At 45.4% G+C, this 15,761-nt stretch overlaps 1 protein-coding gene across 2 annotated transcripts in view; it reads left to right on the forward strand.

Annotated features, from left to right (window-relative positions):
• The window catches only part of BMP2K (BMP2 inducible kinase), a 49,756-nt gene that overhangs the window by 28,405 nt on the left and 5,590 nt on the right, over positions 1-15,761 (forward strand). The window contains exons 11-15 of one of the 2 annotated variants that reach the window (XM_084204851.1): positions 1,077-1,237; positions 1,857-1,952; positions 2,649-2,830; positions 3,616-3,773; positions 6,774-6,887. In XM_084204851.1, coding sequence (XP_084060977.1) covers positions 1,077-1,237; positions 1,857-1,952; positions 2,649-2,830; positions 3,616-3,773; positions 6,774-6,887 — 711 coding nt within the window. Of the gene's footprint in view, positions 1-1,076; positions 1,238-1,856; positions 1,953-2,648; positions 2,831-3,615; positions 4,311-6,773; positions 6,888-15,761 lie in introns of those variants that run through there. The other variant, XM_084204852.1, reaches the window with a different exon arrangement.

The raw sequence follows: 15,761 nt of genomic DNA on the forward strand, positions 1-15,761 counted from the left end.
GCAAGTGTTTTTTCCTTGTGCTTAACACTGGTTTTTGAATGAGCTTGCCCACTGCAGACAGAAGTTCACGCTTGTTTTGGCTTGTGAATAATTCACAAAAAGTACAGAGCCCTTCTGTATAAAACTGGGTTTTTTATAGTAGGAAAAATATTCTCCTGTGCCTCAAGAAGTCATGAGATAGCACCAATAGGTTGGTGGTATTTGTGGAGTGGAAACACGTCACTTCTCTCATGACTGACAGATTGATTCCATGTGGCACTGTGGGTGCAGGAGGAATTAGGGGAGACTCATTCGAGTGAAATGGGTTTTTGAAAAATCCTTGCTCTTTCTCATTCAGAAAGAGTTATGGCGCTGATAAATATTCCCTGAAATAGGTGACCTTTATACCTAGGACACTTTCTAATTGCGTTTTATGCTGTTATGTGCCTGCTGTAGAAGAGGAAAGAGTAGTTTGAGGGATGGTGTTGGAAGAGTCTCAAGGCCACTGGGAATGTTTGTGTCCCAGGTATAAATGCTTTTTACTGGGTGGATCCATGTAACATCCAGCATGAAAAGCTTTGTCTGTTATGACAAGGAACAGATCATTCATGAGCACTCGAGAATGTAAAACACATTGTGGTAGAGGGAAATTTATGGTAGTACCTGTCTCTTAAAAGGTGAAAAAGCAATTGAGTGGCAAAATTCATGAGGTGTTCTGTTTAAGGGAGTTTGATGGATGAGCTAATAGTTTTCCTTAGGGGGGAAAAAAACCCCTCTGTGCTGAATGCATACAAAGCTGCATTTTGAGATAAGGGTTTGAGGTCCTGCAGTGTGGAACTTAAATGCTGGTAAAGCAGAAGTCTGGAACCCAGCTTGCTGTCCTGAGACCAGGGGAAGCTTCCAGTATCTTGCACATAGAAATGGTTCATTTGCAGGCCTGGAATTACTTGTAAAGAAGTCAAGTTGGTATCTACTGGGTGTCCTGGTTGTCACACTGGGAAGAGATGTTGGCAGTGTCAGCTTGAGGTGAAAAGCGGCCAGGGAGAGCTCTGGGTGAAGCTGGGAGGTCTGGATGTCAGTAGTGTTGTCTGTCACAGGAACCGCTCGACCAGGGAATGGACAAGACATCTCACAGTCCCAAGGGACCACCCCACAGCAGCACAGGGTCCTCCAGCAGCTGCAGCAGGGAGACTGGAGACTGCAGCAGCTGCACCACTTGCAGCACCAGCCTGCCATGCAGGATGCTTATATCCAGCAGGTACAGTCAGAGCTGTTAGAGAGGTGTTGGAGACTCATTGCGTGTGTTTGTAACCCTTGGAATCATTCAACACTTCCGCTGTTGCTGCCTGTACTTTTCCAGCTAAAACAACTCCTGTCCCTTCTTGCTTTTGCTTTGCTCCTTCATTGGCCCTGTAATGTCTGTCTTAGGAAGTTGCTTGCCTTGTGCTGTGTTCGTGCAGTTTGACCCTGAATTCCGTCTTGCTTGGCATCACCACTGTGTGACTTCAAGGCTTTAGCCATGTGTAAAGGAGCTTGGGATAAATAGGAGTGATAGGAGTGATTATGGGTGATAATTTTGTGCTTGCAGTAGATGGCTGTACATGCACCAGTGCTGAATATGTTGTCTGATTTTTTTTTCTGTTTTTTTGGGGTTTTTTATTAAGAATTGGCTGGGGAGTAGAGGAAGGAAAAGGCTTCCAAACCGAGTGATTCAAGTGCAGTGACTGAATTGCAAGCTGGTTCTTGATTATATGATATCTTAATTAAAAAATGCTGTGGAGTCATAGATGTGATAGTCAGAAGAAGCATTAATTAAAATACCTGCTTACTTCTGAGGGGGCATCATTATCTTCTAAAGCTATTTTTTGTCTTTCCAGTATCACCACGCAGTGCACCAGCAGATGGTCCAGCAGCAGCTGTTGCTGCAGTCTGTGTACCAGCAGCAGCCTGCCCAGTCACAGTATCCTGCTATGGTAAGTCACAGAGATAGTGCAGTCTTAGAATATGGCACATGCTTGTAAATCTACTCTTATGTAGATGCAGTAAGAGAAGTACAAGTGCCTGGCTAGTTGCACTGAGCTGTGGACATGGTAAATAGAATGCAGTTTGGCGTCTAAAATAATATTTAGTTGGTGGGAAGTTAATGCAAACCAGCTTGTCTGGAGTTGCACTTGTGTATTAATGATAGAATGGGATCTATCCTGAGTTTGATAAGGTCTGTCTGTACATCTCATTTGAAATGTACTTGATTCATGTTTGCAGTACTAGCCACAGTAGTAAATACATGTTACACAACAGAGTGACTGAAGATGGTGATATCCAGTTGTTAATTGAAAAGCAGGAGAGCTAACTGCCGTAGCCTGTTTTGTAAAGGTGAGGAGAAATTGTCCTGGCATCTTGTATTAAGATTTAAGACTAGAGTATGATGAACACACAGTCAGCCGTGTTGCAGTGGCCTACATTTGGGTTGCAGTAATTACAGGAATGTAAGTGGTAATAGGCTGGAACAGAGGAGCAGTCGCTGACCTGTTGGAGCTGTTGCTCTGTGCCCCTGTGTTCCAAAGGGTGGTGGAGGTGGCCGTGTGTGGCTGCAAGAGCAGCGCTGATAGTTGGCAGAAGAGTTTCAGCCAGCCCATGAATGTTCTGGTAACACAGCCCTGATCTCCCAGGTGCAGCAGTACCAGCAGGCTCTCCTGCAGCAGCAGATGCTGGCTCAGCAGCGGGCACAGCAGGTGCAGTCCCCTGAGTATATCACTTCTCCACAAGACTTTGCACCAGCCTTAATCTCCTACCCCAGGTCGCTCCCAGTGCATGGTGGAACAGTGGCAGATCCTCCCTACCCTACAAACAGGTGAGATTTGTGGCTCAGCTGAGCCTGGGGGTTACTCCTGGCTTACATTGCTAGTTGTGGTAAGCACTGCCAAATCCTTTTCTTAGAACTTACTTGCTTTGGTAGTAAGAGATTACTTAGAGCAGTTGGACAGTGGGTGTTCGGTGGTAAAGGATATTTTGGGAGCTAAGTGAGACGGTTTGTTAACAGATGAGCCTGGTACAATTTCTTAAAGTATTTCTTGCAGTATTTCTTGTTCATGGGTTTACTCCAGCAACTGACTGCTAACCACTTTGCTTGGGGTGGTCAGCAGTCTATGTTGAATGGGGTTATGTGTATCTGAAAGGAGTTTCAAACACCCTGTTGAGAGCAGCTCTGTAGTTGGCCTTGATGTGCTAGGGCTGCCAACTCCTGTGCTCAGAGGTGTGACCTGAGTATGTAACATGAAGTACACCTCAGAAGAGATACATACAGTCCCTGAGAAGTGGCCCTCAGACCTGCCTTTGCATAATAAATGGTAATAAATGATGACTATTGAATTAATTCTTGTGAACAAATCCCCTTCCTTTCTGACTTAGAAATAAAAGAACCTAGAGATTTGTCTGGTTTCACTGATGTTAGAAACCAGGTTATAGATTTATCTACGTTCCGATTAGGCTTCTTTTAAATGAGCCTTCAGCTTTTTTGGGATGAGCTCTTAATTGCTTGTGTGTAGGACTTGGCATTGTGAAGCATCTCTGATTTTGACCCTGATAACCAATCCTGTTGTGTTTCTCTTTATTTGCTTCCTTGAACTGACTCTACAGGTCAGGCATTCCTGATGCTGAAGCAATTGCCGGTTACCCCAAGCAGAACATCAGTAACCCACCTGATATGTCAGGGTGGAACCCATTTGGCGAGGACAATTTTTCCAAGTTGACAGAGGAGGAGCTGCTGGACAGAGAGTTTGACCTGCTAAGATCAAGTAAGGGACGCTTGAAGGCTTACTTTGCTTCCCAGTAAATGAGGGCTCTGTGGTTGCTCAGCAGTTCCAACACCTGCTTGTCCAAGGACCGTGCAGGCTATGTACAGAACATTCTTTCTGAGCATTTGAGGGCACGGTTGGGCCTGTCTTCCTTTCCTTTTCCTTGTTGAAAACACGTGCAATAGGAACTCACCGTCTGAAACTGGTAGTTACTGGCTCAATTACTGCAAAAATGGTAGTATCCTAGCTCTTCTGCACTGCTTGTGTCACCTTCATTGCCAAGAGGCTCTCAGCAGCAGAGGTATGTTGTCAGATGGAAGAGAATTTTGGCTGCTTGCTTTATTCCTTTGCAGCTTTTTTCTTGCACACCAGAGCAGAAGATTGTGTGGGTCTGCTATGTCCTTTGAAAATGCCTGAAAGAAAATTGATCTATTACATTATGTTAATGTTTTGTACTGTCCTTTTTGAGTGGCTACATGTAAGGGCTGGTTTATTGTACTGATATGGCAATAGTTGAATAAACTTTTTCCTCGTGAAGTCAGTTATCTCCATGGTTTTTACTTGGCATTACCTTCTGTTCTTAATTGCTGAACACATGCTTGTTAGTTGCTCTTCCTATACTGGTTTCATTCAGATCAGATTTATTAGTGGGACTTGGAAGATGTGACAATGTTAAAAAACAGATTGTATATGCTTGGCTGTCTATCAGCAAGTTTCTGGCAATTAAAAGTACAGTAAAGTTGATTTTTGAGTAACTGGAAAAAATACCTTTGCCTTCAGTTGAGTGTTTTTCCTATTGGATATGCACTTTACCTGCTAATCCTTTAGGAAAGTGACTGGGTGGGTTTGTTTGTGAAACTCTGCTTGTTAGTTTTCCCTTGTATCCTGTGTGGATGGAATCAGATTCCTGTTTTTGAGTTGGGAATGTAGCCTGCACACATTTTACAGTCAAATGTCTCTCTGGTAGCTGGGAAAAATGGCTTATGTACTAGTTGAAATTTAGCATTCCTTCCAAGTCCAAGTGAAGGATCGGGTTCGGTAGTAGATTTGAATATCTGTTAAGCACGCTCCTTCCAAATGTGGCCCTTAGTATTTGGCAATAACGCACTCATGAATCTGGAGCAGATCACTTTGTACCAAAGGTCAGCACAAGGCCACCCACTTTCAGAATCTGTGTTCTCAATTCAGGACTGCTGGCACTGCTTATACAAGTTGGATGAGGTTGATTTGGTTAAGCCGCAAGTTTTGAACAAATACAAGGACCAAGGAAGGTGATAACCAAGGTACATTTTGGGCTCAGCTCTTCAAGGTAGTCCAGTGCACAGGAGAGCTGGGTGTGATAACACACTTGACATGCTGTATTTGAAACGTAAACCAAACCCAAGGGCACAGCTCTGCTCAGTAGTGACCAGCATTAGGGATTTTAGTCACTCACAGGGAGAAAATGCAGAAATGAGCCCGAGTCGCTCCCTTACCAGCAGCACACTAGATGGCAGCGTTGTCTGCACGGATGGGCTGCCTTACAGCTGCTCTGAGCTCCTGGGGCTTGCTGTCCCTCGGGAGGGGGAGCGCTGCTGGTTTGTGTCTGGGTGTGCGTGTAGGTACACACGTCACAGCCTTCAGGGACCTTTTCACCTGGCTTTTTGATGCCGAGGGTGTTGTGCCAAAGATCACGTGAGCATACTTAGCAGTGTTAATGCCTTTGCTGCAGCCAAAGCAGAAGTAATTATACTTCATGTTGTCTACTGGTACTTTCTCAGGCTTGGCTGGAATCGTGGGAGATCAGGAGATTTATTGTAAAATTAGGTCTTGTAACTATAAAATTGTCTTTTGCCATGTGAGACTTAGTGCAAGTTCCTTAGATATGCATTAAGGTTGAAGGCTGAGTTTGCTTTAGGTGTAGGCTATCTGCTCTGAGGGAATAAGGTTGTTGAGTACTAAGTAAATTGTTTGCCATCCAGAGAAAAGAGAATTGCAGGTACAGATTTGATCAGTGGTTCTGTTTTTCTTCTACTAAAGCCAACTGCTGTTCTGTACTATATAACTCACATGCAGTGATGTGTAAGTTGGTGGTCCTCACTAGTGTTCGAAACACAAATCCTTTCTTTCTCTTCTCAGAAGCCTAGTTTGTATTGTTGAGCTGATGCTTCTTACATAAATTAAAGATGTTTCTAAATCTGGAAAATATTTTTAAACCTTACGTGTTTATGATACTAACACCTATGTAAATATGCAAAGCCTTTGTTAGAGGATGAAGGTGTTGCCACAATTGGTCAGGCTGGCATTACCATCAGATTTCGTGTGTTGAGGGGCTTAATGTCAGTGTGTGCAGTGATGGGTGCTGCTGGGGTGATGAACCACTTCTCCCATAAAAGGGGATCCAGATCCCAGGACAGAACGTATTGCTTATACTTGGTGAGGCTTTTCTTAGTACAGTGGTGCTGGTTGCAGTGAAAGATGATGTGCAATTGGATGGATTTCTGAACCGAGCACCTTTGTGGAGAGCTGTGACACAGAGTGACAGCTTGGAGCTCCTGCCTCTTGTTGTTTTTCTGTTGTTGGTGTTGCTGTGATCATCAGTTAGTGATGGGCCAGAAGCGACATCTGATGCTGCGTTTCTGACAGCACTGTGAGGAAGTAGATTTCTTAAACAGCTCCTGTAACCGCTTAATCATCTGTGCAGAATTGGGAGCCAAGAAAGCGAGTCTGCTTCCTCGCTGGGAAAGAACCCCCAGCCCAGCTTCCGTAGCATTGCGCAGAGGCTCGGGCTCACCCTGGTGCTCCTGCAGGACAGATGTGGGTGCAGAGCCTCCCAGGTACTCTGCCTGTCTCCTTGCAGTAGGAAGGAGCTGCCCAGACCAGCTGTGCAGGCGAGAGCTGTGCTTCTTACAAGCATACGAGATACTCCTCCCTCAGCCTGTACAGTGCATAGCTTTGCGTAGGTGTCTTTTTATTTCATTTTACTTTATTTTTTGTTCTGTTCCATTTTGTTTCTTACAGACAGGCTGGTGGACAGGAGAGCATCTTCAGATAAGAATGTGGAGCCACATGCTGCTCCACAGACAAGTCCTGCTGAAGATCCCTTTGGTTCTGTTCCTTTCATTTCTCAGCAAGGCAAGTTCCATCTGTGACATGATTACCTCGTAGCTGTATAGCTGTATGCATACATACCTGTAGGTGTATGTATTTGCTGAAGTATGCACAGCAGTTCAGTGACCAAAGAATGGCCAAAGGCTCTGCTGCCTCCTAACAGCCCTTGGGTTGAAGGGATGTGTTGGTGTGTTCATTACCTCCAATTAAAACCACCTGTGCATCTGGCTGCTGGTGCCTGTGGAGCCTTGGGACCGACTTGGTAGGGTGTGGTTCTGCTGAGCTAGTGCAGTGGGCATCACCTGGGCAGAACCACAAGGGCTTTTGCTTAAGGGAAATGGCTTGCTAAGGCTAAATTTTGCTATTTCTCTGTAGTCTGCTTCTGACTCACACTGTTTCTCTAGTTCAGTTGTCCAGCCGAGTGAAGACAGTGAGCTTCTATGCATTTAATGCACAGTTTTTGTACAAGTTGAGTCAAATGCAAATATTTTACATTGTGTCTACATGGGAAGGGTGGGCATTCATTATTGCTTTTCAGTTCAGCTTTGACTATGTTTACCTTGAATGGAAGTAAAAATAACATGTTGAGTGGGCATTTTGAGTGGGAAACTGCATCACCCTGCAACTTAAGCAACAGTTTTAACATTTGGTTGATCAGCACTTTAGTATTTATTTTGGTACCTTTGACAAAGCAAAGCCTGTGTGGTGGTTGAATGGTAAAAAGGAGGATCAGTCGCTTCTGGAGCCACTTGGGTTTTGTTTCGAGTTCTTGTGTGATAAAGGTGCCTTAGTATGACATGTACAGACTGTTCTTATGGAACTTCAAAAGCTCAGGACACATGCCTTAAAATAAATCAGCTGGGGTCAACCTAAGGCAGTATCTGTGTTTTCTTTCACTTGGGTCCTGCATTCTTGGAGACGCTCTGGTGGGGCTGCAAGTGCTCACACGGGCTCCGGTGCTCCCCACGGTGAAGGGTGGGCAGGGTAATGCTCTTGGCTTCTGCAGAGCCTTCGGTGAGAATCCCTGTGCCCGTGGCTGCTCCTGTCCCTACACCTGCGTTCATTCCGCTTGCTGTGGGACCGTGTTCTTAGCTTGTGCTGGTGTTTTGCTCTCTCAGGACAAGTTTGCTTTCTGTCACCTTGTTCATGGCCAGTAGTTCAGAGCCGTGTGAAAGACATTTAAGTGAAGAAGGGTTTGCTCTGCAGGTGCTATTGGGAAAGGTTTCCCTGGCATCTTCATTCCAGAGGTTGCATTGACTTACAGGTAAGCCTGAATTCACGTGCAAAACAAACGAATATAGCTTACACCCCATATAAGATGGGGACTATCAGGTGTTCTGTCTCCTGCCAAGTATTCATACCCTTGTGTCCAGAGGTTATTGTATTGCTTTCCTCACATGTGATCTTGGAAGTGCATTTGACTGTTGCTGGTTTTTTTAGATGGTTATAATATAGCTTTAGATGGTAACAAATGTCTTCACTGTGTTTTATCATGTGCTTTATTTTTGTTGCTTGGAATCGAAGCTCTAATTCTGGACACACTAAGAAAAAAAAAAAAAGAGAGTTACCTCTTTTAAGGGGAGGAAAAATCCCCTGAAATTCAGTCATGACTGAAAAAACAGGCTGTTTGAGACACGCTGAGCTGGTTGTATAATGATAGCTGTGGCACTGGGAAAAAATTGTGCACTTTTCTATAGCCTTGTTTCCTGGGGACTTTTAACTGGCATTTAAACAAGAATAAATATTGTCTTGGTTTCAAGAAAGGTATTGTTAATTATGTGTTAACTGTGAGTCGCACTTAGTAAACAAATCAGGTAGAAAAAAAATTTAAATGGTAATATTGATCTTCTCAAAGCTGGGTTGTGTTCCCCACTGAACTGTTCTTGGTAATTTCTTGAAAAGAGGAGTTGCAAGACAGCTAAGAAAAGAAGAAAGCTGTTGACTTGGATATATTTAATTTCTAGCTGAGGTCTTTCTGGGGCCAACTTGACAAATGTCGCTCCCTGATATTTTGATTTCTGCTTATACTTAACACTGTTGTGTGACCTGTTCTTTCTGGTTTGTTCCTTGTGATTGTGAAACGTGTAACTGAGCAGTAAACCACCTGTGTCCCTTTCCCAGGGCATCCAAGGACAGGTGGTTGCTGGGCAAGTGGAACAGAGGTTTGATACCTTGAGTGCAATTCCAGTGTTTGCAAGAGAGACTCTGGGATCTCGTTCAAGCACAAGTTTCATTTCCTTATTGTAACGTGTTTTGGGCCACACGGGGAGTGTGCTAGCACTGTTTGCCCAGGGCTCTGGCCACTGGGTTCTGACTTGTTGAATTACAATGACATGAAATGGTGACCTTATTAACATGGGAGCTCTAAAGTAACTGCAACTGACTTTCTTGACAAGTGACAGTTCTTACTGAAGTTGTGTTCTACTGTGTTGACTAGAGTTGCAACTCAAAGGTTGGGTTTTTTCTGCTTGGTGTTCCTTGCTCTGGCATAGATCTGATGTGTAAGTCGTGTGTGTGGGTTGTGGCTGAGTAGAGTCACCCAGAGGATTGGTCCTGTTTTGGAGGCCTAAGGGTTCTCTGCTGAAAGCAGCTCTTCACTCAGTAATGAACTGACTCGGGTCACCTCCTGGGAGAGAGCATCAGGATGGTGCAGGTCATGTGTCATCTTTGGACCCACCAACATCAACTGCTGGTTATCTGGCTAAGCAGGTGTCACCAGGTATGTTAACCTCTGTCTGGGAAGGTGAGGCAAGGGAGCAGCAGAGCCTGGAACTGGAAGCCTTCAGTCATCGCTGGGAAAGTCTGTGGACTGCTGTGACTGGGGATGTTTCCTGTGGAGCTGAGAGTGCATTTCAGTCTGGCACTGATCCAAGGGTCACCAGGAGGAGAAACCTGTAATTGGATGGACTATAGCTGCTTGTCTGTTAGACCTTCTGTGCTTATTTTTGTCCGGTGGGAATGGAGAGCCAGCAGCAACACTTGTGTCCCTTGGTGTCCACAGAGGGAAAGGGGTGTGAAATGCGCTAACAGGTGGTCTGTTCCTCTCAGTTTGGGGCCTAGGGAACCACTGTGGAAGCTCTTGGTGTCTCTCACCCTTGGTGTATATCCTACTAAAAGCGTTCTCACGAGTAAACTTGCTACACACACTGCTTTATGCCTGAATTGTTGTAGAAATAGTAATGCTCCAAAACCTGACATGACCAGAAAAGAAACTTTGCCTGGGAAAGAATTCCAGTGCTTGATCTGATAGAAACAAACCCTAGATTGCAAACTTCTTAATGAAAGGGAATTAAATAGCCAGCACTGGGGCACTTAAGCACTTCACCTGTGGAAAACAGGTCCTGGTTCTGGAATGCCTGAACTGGATGGTGCCAGTGGAGAAGACATCTCCTGTCAACAGCATTTTAGAATGGAAGTGTTTGGTTCAAGTGTGTGTTAACCAGCTTGTGCTTTGTTATTATCAAGTGTTTCAGAAGCTCGGGAGAACGACACTTTGTGATGCTCTCCAATGTAAGAAGGCAATGTCATCAATACAGTGCAGTTGGCTGGTGAGCTGTACTCGGTGCCTTTGGCCATCTTGCATTTATTCACACTAATGATTGGTGGGATGAAGCCGGGCTAGGATGGCCTTTTGCTTCCCTCAGCTTAGTACTGCAATTCCCAGAAGGAATACAAGAATTGAGGTAACACTCCAAGTTACATGGATGGGCTGTGTGAGAAGTGGCGATGTTGGGCAGTGTTGCCTGAAGCTGTTCCAGGCATTTGGCTCCTGTGGCAGAATCTCCGTGAGCTGTGGCCTGGGATCTCGGGATGGGGTTCTGGTTCAGGTCATCTCGTTAAGAGTTCTGCTGAATGTTGTACAGACGATGCGTGCTGTAGATGTGATCAAGTCACTTTGTTTTTGTAGCTTCCATGGTAACTGCTTCCAAGCCGCTGCAGACCTCTTCTCTGTGCAGAGAGTGAAACAAAGCGAGTCCAGGTCTATAGCAGCTTTCTTCTGACTTCCAGACTTCCCACACTCAGCAACCCAGTGGTGTCTTCAAATGGTGGCTGCAGGTGGCTGCCTTGGGATAAGAGGGGCTTTGTGGTGTGGCCTGTGTTGTCCCAGCTGTGTCGATCTTGCAGCAAACCAGCCGGCTGTGTGCCAGACGCAGTGCCATGGGAGTCATCCGGAGCCTTGGACACATCCCTGGATGCCCCGCTGCAGTAGGTGCTGCTGGATGTGCACGGCGTCGCGGCGGAGATGTGTGATCTCCTGGCAGGAGCAGATGTGGGGGATGATGATCCATTCAGTGTTTTTTTGTGTACTGCTTCCAACAGGGTTTCAAACCTCTGCAAGTTTTATACCACGGCTGTGGAGCCCTGGGGCCCCTGTGCAGTCTGGGTCTTTAAGTGATACACAGAACTTAAGAAATTGCTAGTATCAGACCAGAAGAAACAAAAAAGACTTGAGCTGCTTTTAGAACTTGGAAGATTCTCCTTCCAGTACACGTTTCTTTCCAGTACGCAACAGTACACGTTTCTTTGGCAGCTGCTGTTAATTGTTTAAAGGGGCCCAGACCTGTGTGCAGTCATCTGGGTGTTGTAAAGTGTTTCAGGTTTAGGTAACTTGGCAGAGTAAGTTCTTGTCAATATCTGTCCTCATTGAAAGCTTCCCTGATGTTACTCTGTACCTTCTTTGCTGTGGTTTCAGTTATAGTCCTTGCTAAATGCAGGTTCTGGATATTTCCCTGTATCAAGATCATCTAAAACTTCAGCTATTCTAGATACCCCTTCCTAAGTAACCTAAAATTGTTCACCCATCATAGGTATAAAGGGTATGTCTGGGTTCTGCCAAGGGTCTGCTTTTTCTCTCCAAAATTATTTACTGGTTTTTTTTTCAAGTTTTTTCAAATCTTGCGGCAGTAATGGGCAAGTTGCACTAATTTTTTATATTGCTCTTTAATCTCTAGAGTAATTATTTAAAAAAATGTTAGCAATAGTGCCAGGCACAAGCATGTATTCTTCCATTTTCGTTGCTCTTGAAAATAGAGGTGATGAGATGTGTAAATCCATTACAGTGTTGAGCAGCTGCTGCCCTGGCTGTTGTCAGAGAACTGGTGCAGATTTAGTTGCAGCCCGCCGCTAATCCTTGGGCTGACATGTGGCAAATTGTTATGAAGTGATGGTGGCAGTATGTTCCCAATTCCAAGGGAGCTTAAAGCTCTTATGCCCCACTCTTGGGCTACCCCCACGATACCCTAAAATGAAGAACCAGCAGAAGGCATGTAATTACTGCAGTTGTTAGAGGGAATTCATCCTCTTATAATCCTGTGTCTCGAAAAAGAACATCGGAACAGAATTTCCTTGAAGATTGGGATCTTCTTATATGATTAAAGATGTTCCACCTGGCTCGCATTTGAGCCAAGAACAATTGTTCCCTACAAGCTGCAAACCTGATTAGAAGTGTGGTAATCTGAGCAGCACATTGCAAACAGATGTTGCCCCCAGTGTGCAGCAGTGCTGTATAAATGTGTATCTGAATGTCTCTGCAGCGGTGTAGCCTGACAAGATTGCATGAAATCAACGTGACACAATGCTGGAGTCTGGAAATCTGTTTGGCCAGAGCATCTAATTGTCATTTAGCAGGGGCTTCTCCCTCTTGGGGGATTGCTTGTGCGTAGCTCTCTTTCAATTGTTAACTTCATTAGCAGTGAAACGGGGCAACTGGAGTGTAGAAGACCAAACCGTTCCTATCTTAGTTTAAAATATGATAGTTCTAGGGAGGGTGTTTTTGTTTCTTTGGATTGGTTTTGATTCTTGTCTAATGCAGTTTTATCCCTGTTCCTGGGGCTAACATGAAGCTACTGCAGCTGCAAAGGTGAGTGCAGAGATGGTTTCTTCCCTCAGGGTTGGCCAGGTAGGGCTAAAATTGTTCAAGACGAGTATCTTAGCGTTTCCGCTTGAGGCAGGTGGCTCTGCTTGTTTTTATCCTCAACACACACAGCAGGATAAAGGAAGATAGTTGTTCTCTCCTGACACACTCCAGTGTGGGAGCAGTGATGCCACTGTTCTGGAAATCCTCCTTGGAGTACAGGAGTTCTCTTCCAACCCACATATTGGGAGCGGTTGCTGTTCCCAGCATCATCTGCTGCGTGCCACCTGCTTTCCAGGTGACACGGTCCGTGTAGGGTCATACATGCTGGCTCTGCAGCTCTGCTAGTAGTGAGCTCCTAGTGGAGGCTTTGCGTTTCTAGTCACTGTTGGATAATTCCCAGTCTGTACCAAATACCTAGACACTGGTTTTGTGCTGCAATGACCAAGTCACATTGTTAACTCCAGCAAGGAGCCTGGAGAAGAAGCAATCTCAGCAGAAGAGCTAGAGATGTGGAAACCTTCTTCAGAAACCACTGCTGAGCTGAGATGCAGTTATTGACTGCGCTGTGGTGCTGTTAGAACGGGAAAAAGTCTTCTTGCTGTGTCTTTGAGTAGCCTCAAAATTAAGATATTTTGCACCATGTTTTCTCATGTGCAGGGACAGATGTTTACAAACCTGCACCTTAAGCTTCCCTTTCCTGTGGATGGCCTCATTCCTGCCAGCACAAAGGCCGTGGTGTGCTATGTCCAACGTGCCATGGCATGGCCCTCAGTGGAGCAAGAGCTCACAGAGGTGACCAGGGCCAGGACACGCTGCTGTGGGCAAAGTAAAAATCAACGTGTACATCAAACTTCGGGTGTTCTCATTGCTGTTCAAGCTCTTCCCCTGTGTCTGCCTCTGTCAGCCAGGAAGGTGCTCAGAATTTCCATGAAGAGAGGTTCAGAGCTCCAGGTACAGGGGGAAGCACCTGGCCTCTGTGTTGCTGTGGATGCATGTCTCCAGCAAGAGGGATTGCTCGGTCAGTTGTTCCTGGCTTCATCCGAGTTCCTCTGGGAAACCTTAGGGTGGAAAGGCTGGGTTGTCTTGATGCCCGATTCCCAAGATGATTTGCTGTGTGTTGCCAGCAAGAATCGCAGTTGTTGAGCAGCAGGTGGGTGTGTTGGGATGCTGGAGCGGCTGGGGTGCCCGTGCATGGGGTGTGCTGTGGGAAAGGTGCTCTTTGCTGTGCCGTCTGTCTGGAGAGCTCTGGGGCTGAGAGCTGCACCTCGTGTGCCTCACGCAGCCCCTTGGGCAACTCGGCTGCTCGGGGGAGAGGTTGTGTTCTGTCTCGTCAGTGCCTGTTTCAGTCTGTTTTCTAGGGACTCTCGACTGTGGCAGCACTTAACCAATAATACTTAAACCTTCTGAGAAGTCAGATGTATTAGGTAACACTGTGATTCAGTCCTTCGTTGAAAAAAAAAATTGCTCTATTAGTTGTTTACTGCATATTGAGATGAAGTGCAAAGGTCTAACCGTTCTGTGGGACTGTAAACTCTTGTGGATATGGACACAGAGAAGAGGTTTGGGCCTTTTGTTGTGCAAGTGGTGTTAACATCTAACCTAGAAGTAGTCCCTTTTTTTTTTTTAAAATCTATTTGCATTTATGCTAACATTAGTGTTCCAGTAAATATTGAAAACAGCAGGATTTGGAGGCTAGGGGGGTTGTTTAGTGCAATGTGAAGGCTGTACCTTTGGGAAATCTAAAGTAAGCAGCAGAATAATCCAGATTCTAATTTAGTGGGTAAAGCAAATATGTAGCGTTTAAAATTACAGTAGATAAGAAGCAATCTGACACCAGAAGGCAAGAAGAAACAGCTCAAAGCCCTAATCACCTGATGGTTTTAGTCATTCTGGTCATCTTGTTTTTAAATCCTTACATAAATTGTATTGCTGCTGAATTTTGATTATTTCAAGTGGAGCTGAAAAGGAGTGAGGAAGCTGATGGATGAGGAAATCGTTCTTAATTCCCTTAAAAAATTGAAGAAATGGCTCTTGTAAAACTGGAGCATAGAAGGTGAAGATTCTGACCTGCCCTAGAAGTTGTACACGGTTTCTCTGTGAAAGAAGGCATTAGCTGAGACAAGATTTGGTATATTGCAAGAACAAGAGTTATGAGATGGATTCTGGCTGAAGACTTTTTTGGAGAAGTAGCGGATGCCTGTAGCCATCCCTGGCTTTTTCTGTCCTTGGAACACATGGAGTGGGTTAAACGTCAGTGTTGGTGTAACAGAGCCCTAAGTGGAAGACATCAGTTTTGGTTGGGGGAGGTCAGGGGTGCGGTGCAGTGCTGTGGGTAGAGCTCTCTAAGAACTGCTTCCACAGGAGCAGCCCTGGCCCCAGCTGGTGTCAGGTGCTGGAGACGTGAGAGGCTTGTCCCCAGTGCCAGGGTGCCTGACAGCCTCTCTAGGCAGAGTGGCACACAGCCTCTGGGCACACAGGTTGTGGGTAGTGGCTCTGGGCCTGCCAGGAGGGGAATAGGGGAATTCTTGCTGCTGTTGCTGGTGTTACGTCTGACATTATGCACCCTGTCTGTGGCCAAGAGGATATTCCAAGGGCAAGTGTGCTTCACCTAGTACAGACTTGAGTGTTTTGATTTTCTTCCTGTTCTTTCCCTTCCTGAAGAAGTCACAGTCAGTTACACTCGTGGAAACACCTCCCCACATCATGGGGCTCTGACACAGGGAGAAACTGGGTGCGCTTAGTGACGAGAGCAGTGCCAGTGCCACTGTGCAGCCTCCCATGCTCTGCCTGCTCTTGCCATCTCTTTTTTGTACTGCTGCAAAATTTTTACTGCTTCCAGTGTTCCCAAGGCAACTGCACCACAAAAGACTCATCAGTGAATTGTTCCTTCAGTTGTAGTTGTCAGTGAATAGTAGGGAGAAAGTTGGCAGAGGGAAACAAGTAGATACATTTATTTGCCATAGAGAAGCTGAGCTGACAAGTTTGATTCAGACACAAAGCAGAAAGCAGTGTTCTCAAATTTGAGGAAAAGCAAGAGCTTT

Source organism: Fringilla coelebs (assembly GCF_963513975.1).
Source record: "Fringilla coelebs genome assembly, chromosome: 4".
Lineage (NCBI taxonomy): Eukaryota > Metazoa > Chordata > Aves > Passeriformes > Fringillidae > Fringilla > Fringilla coelebs.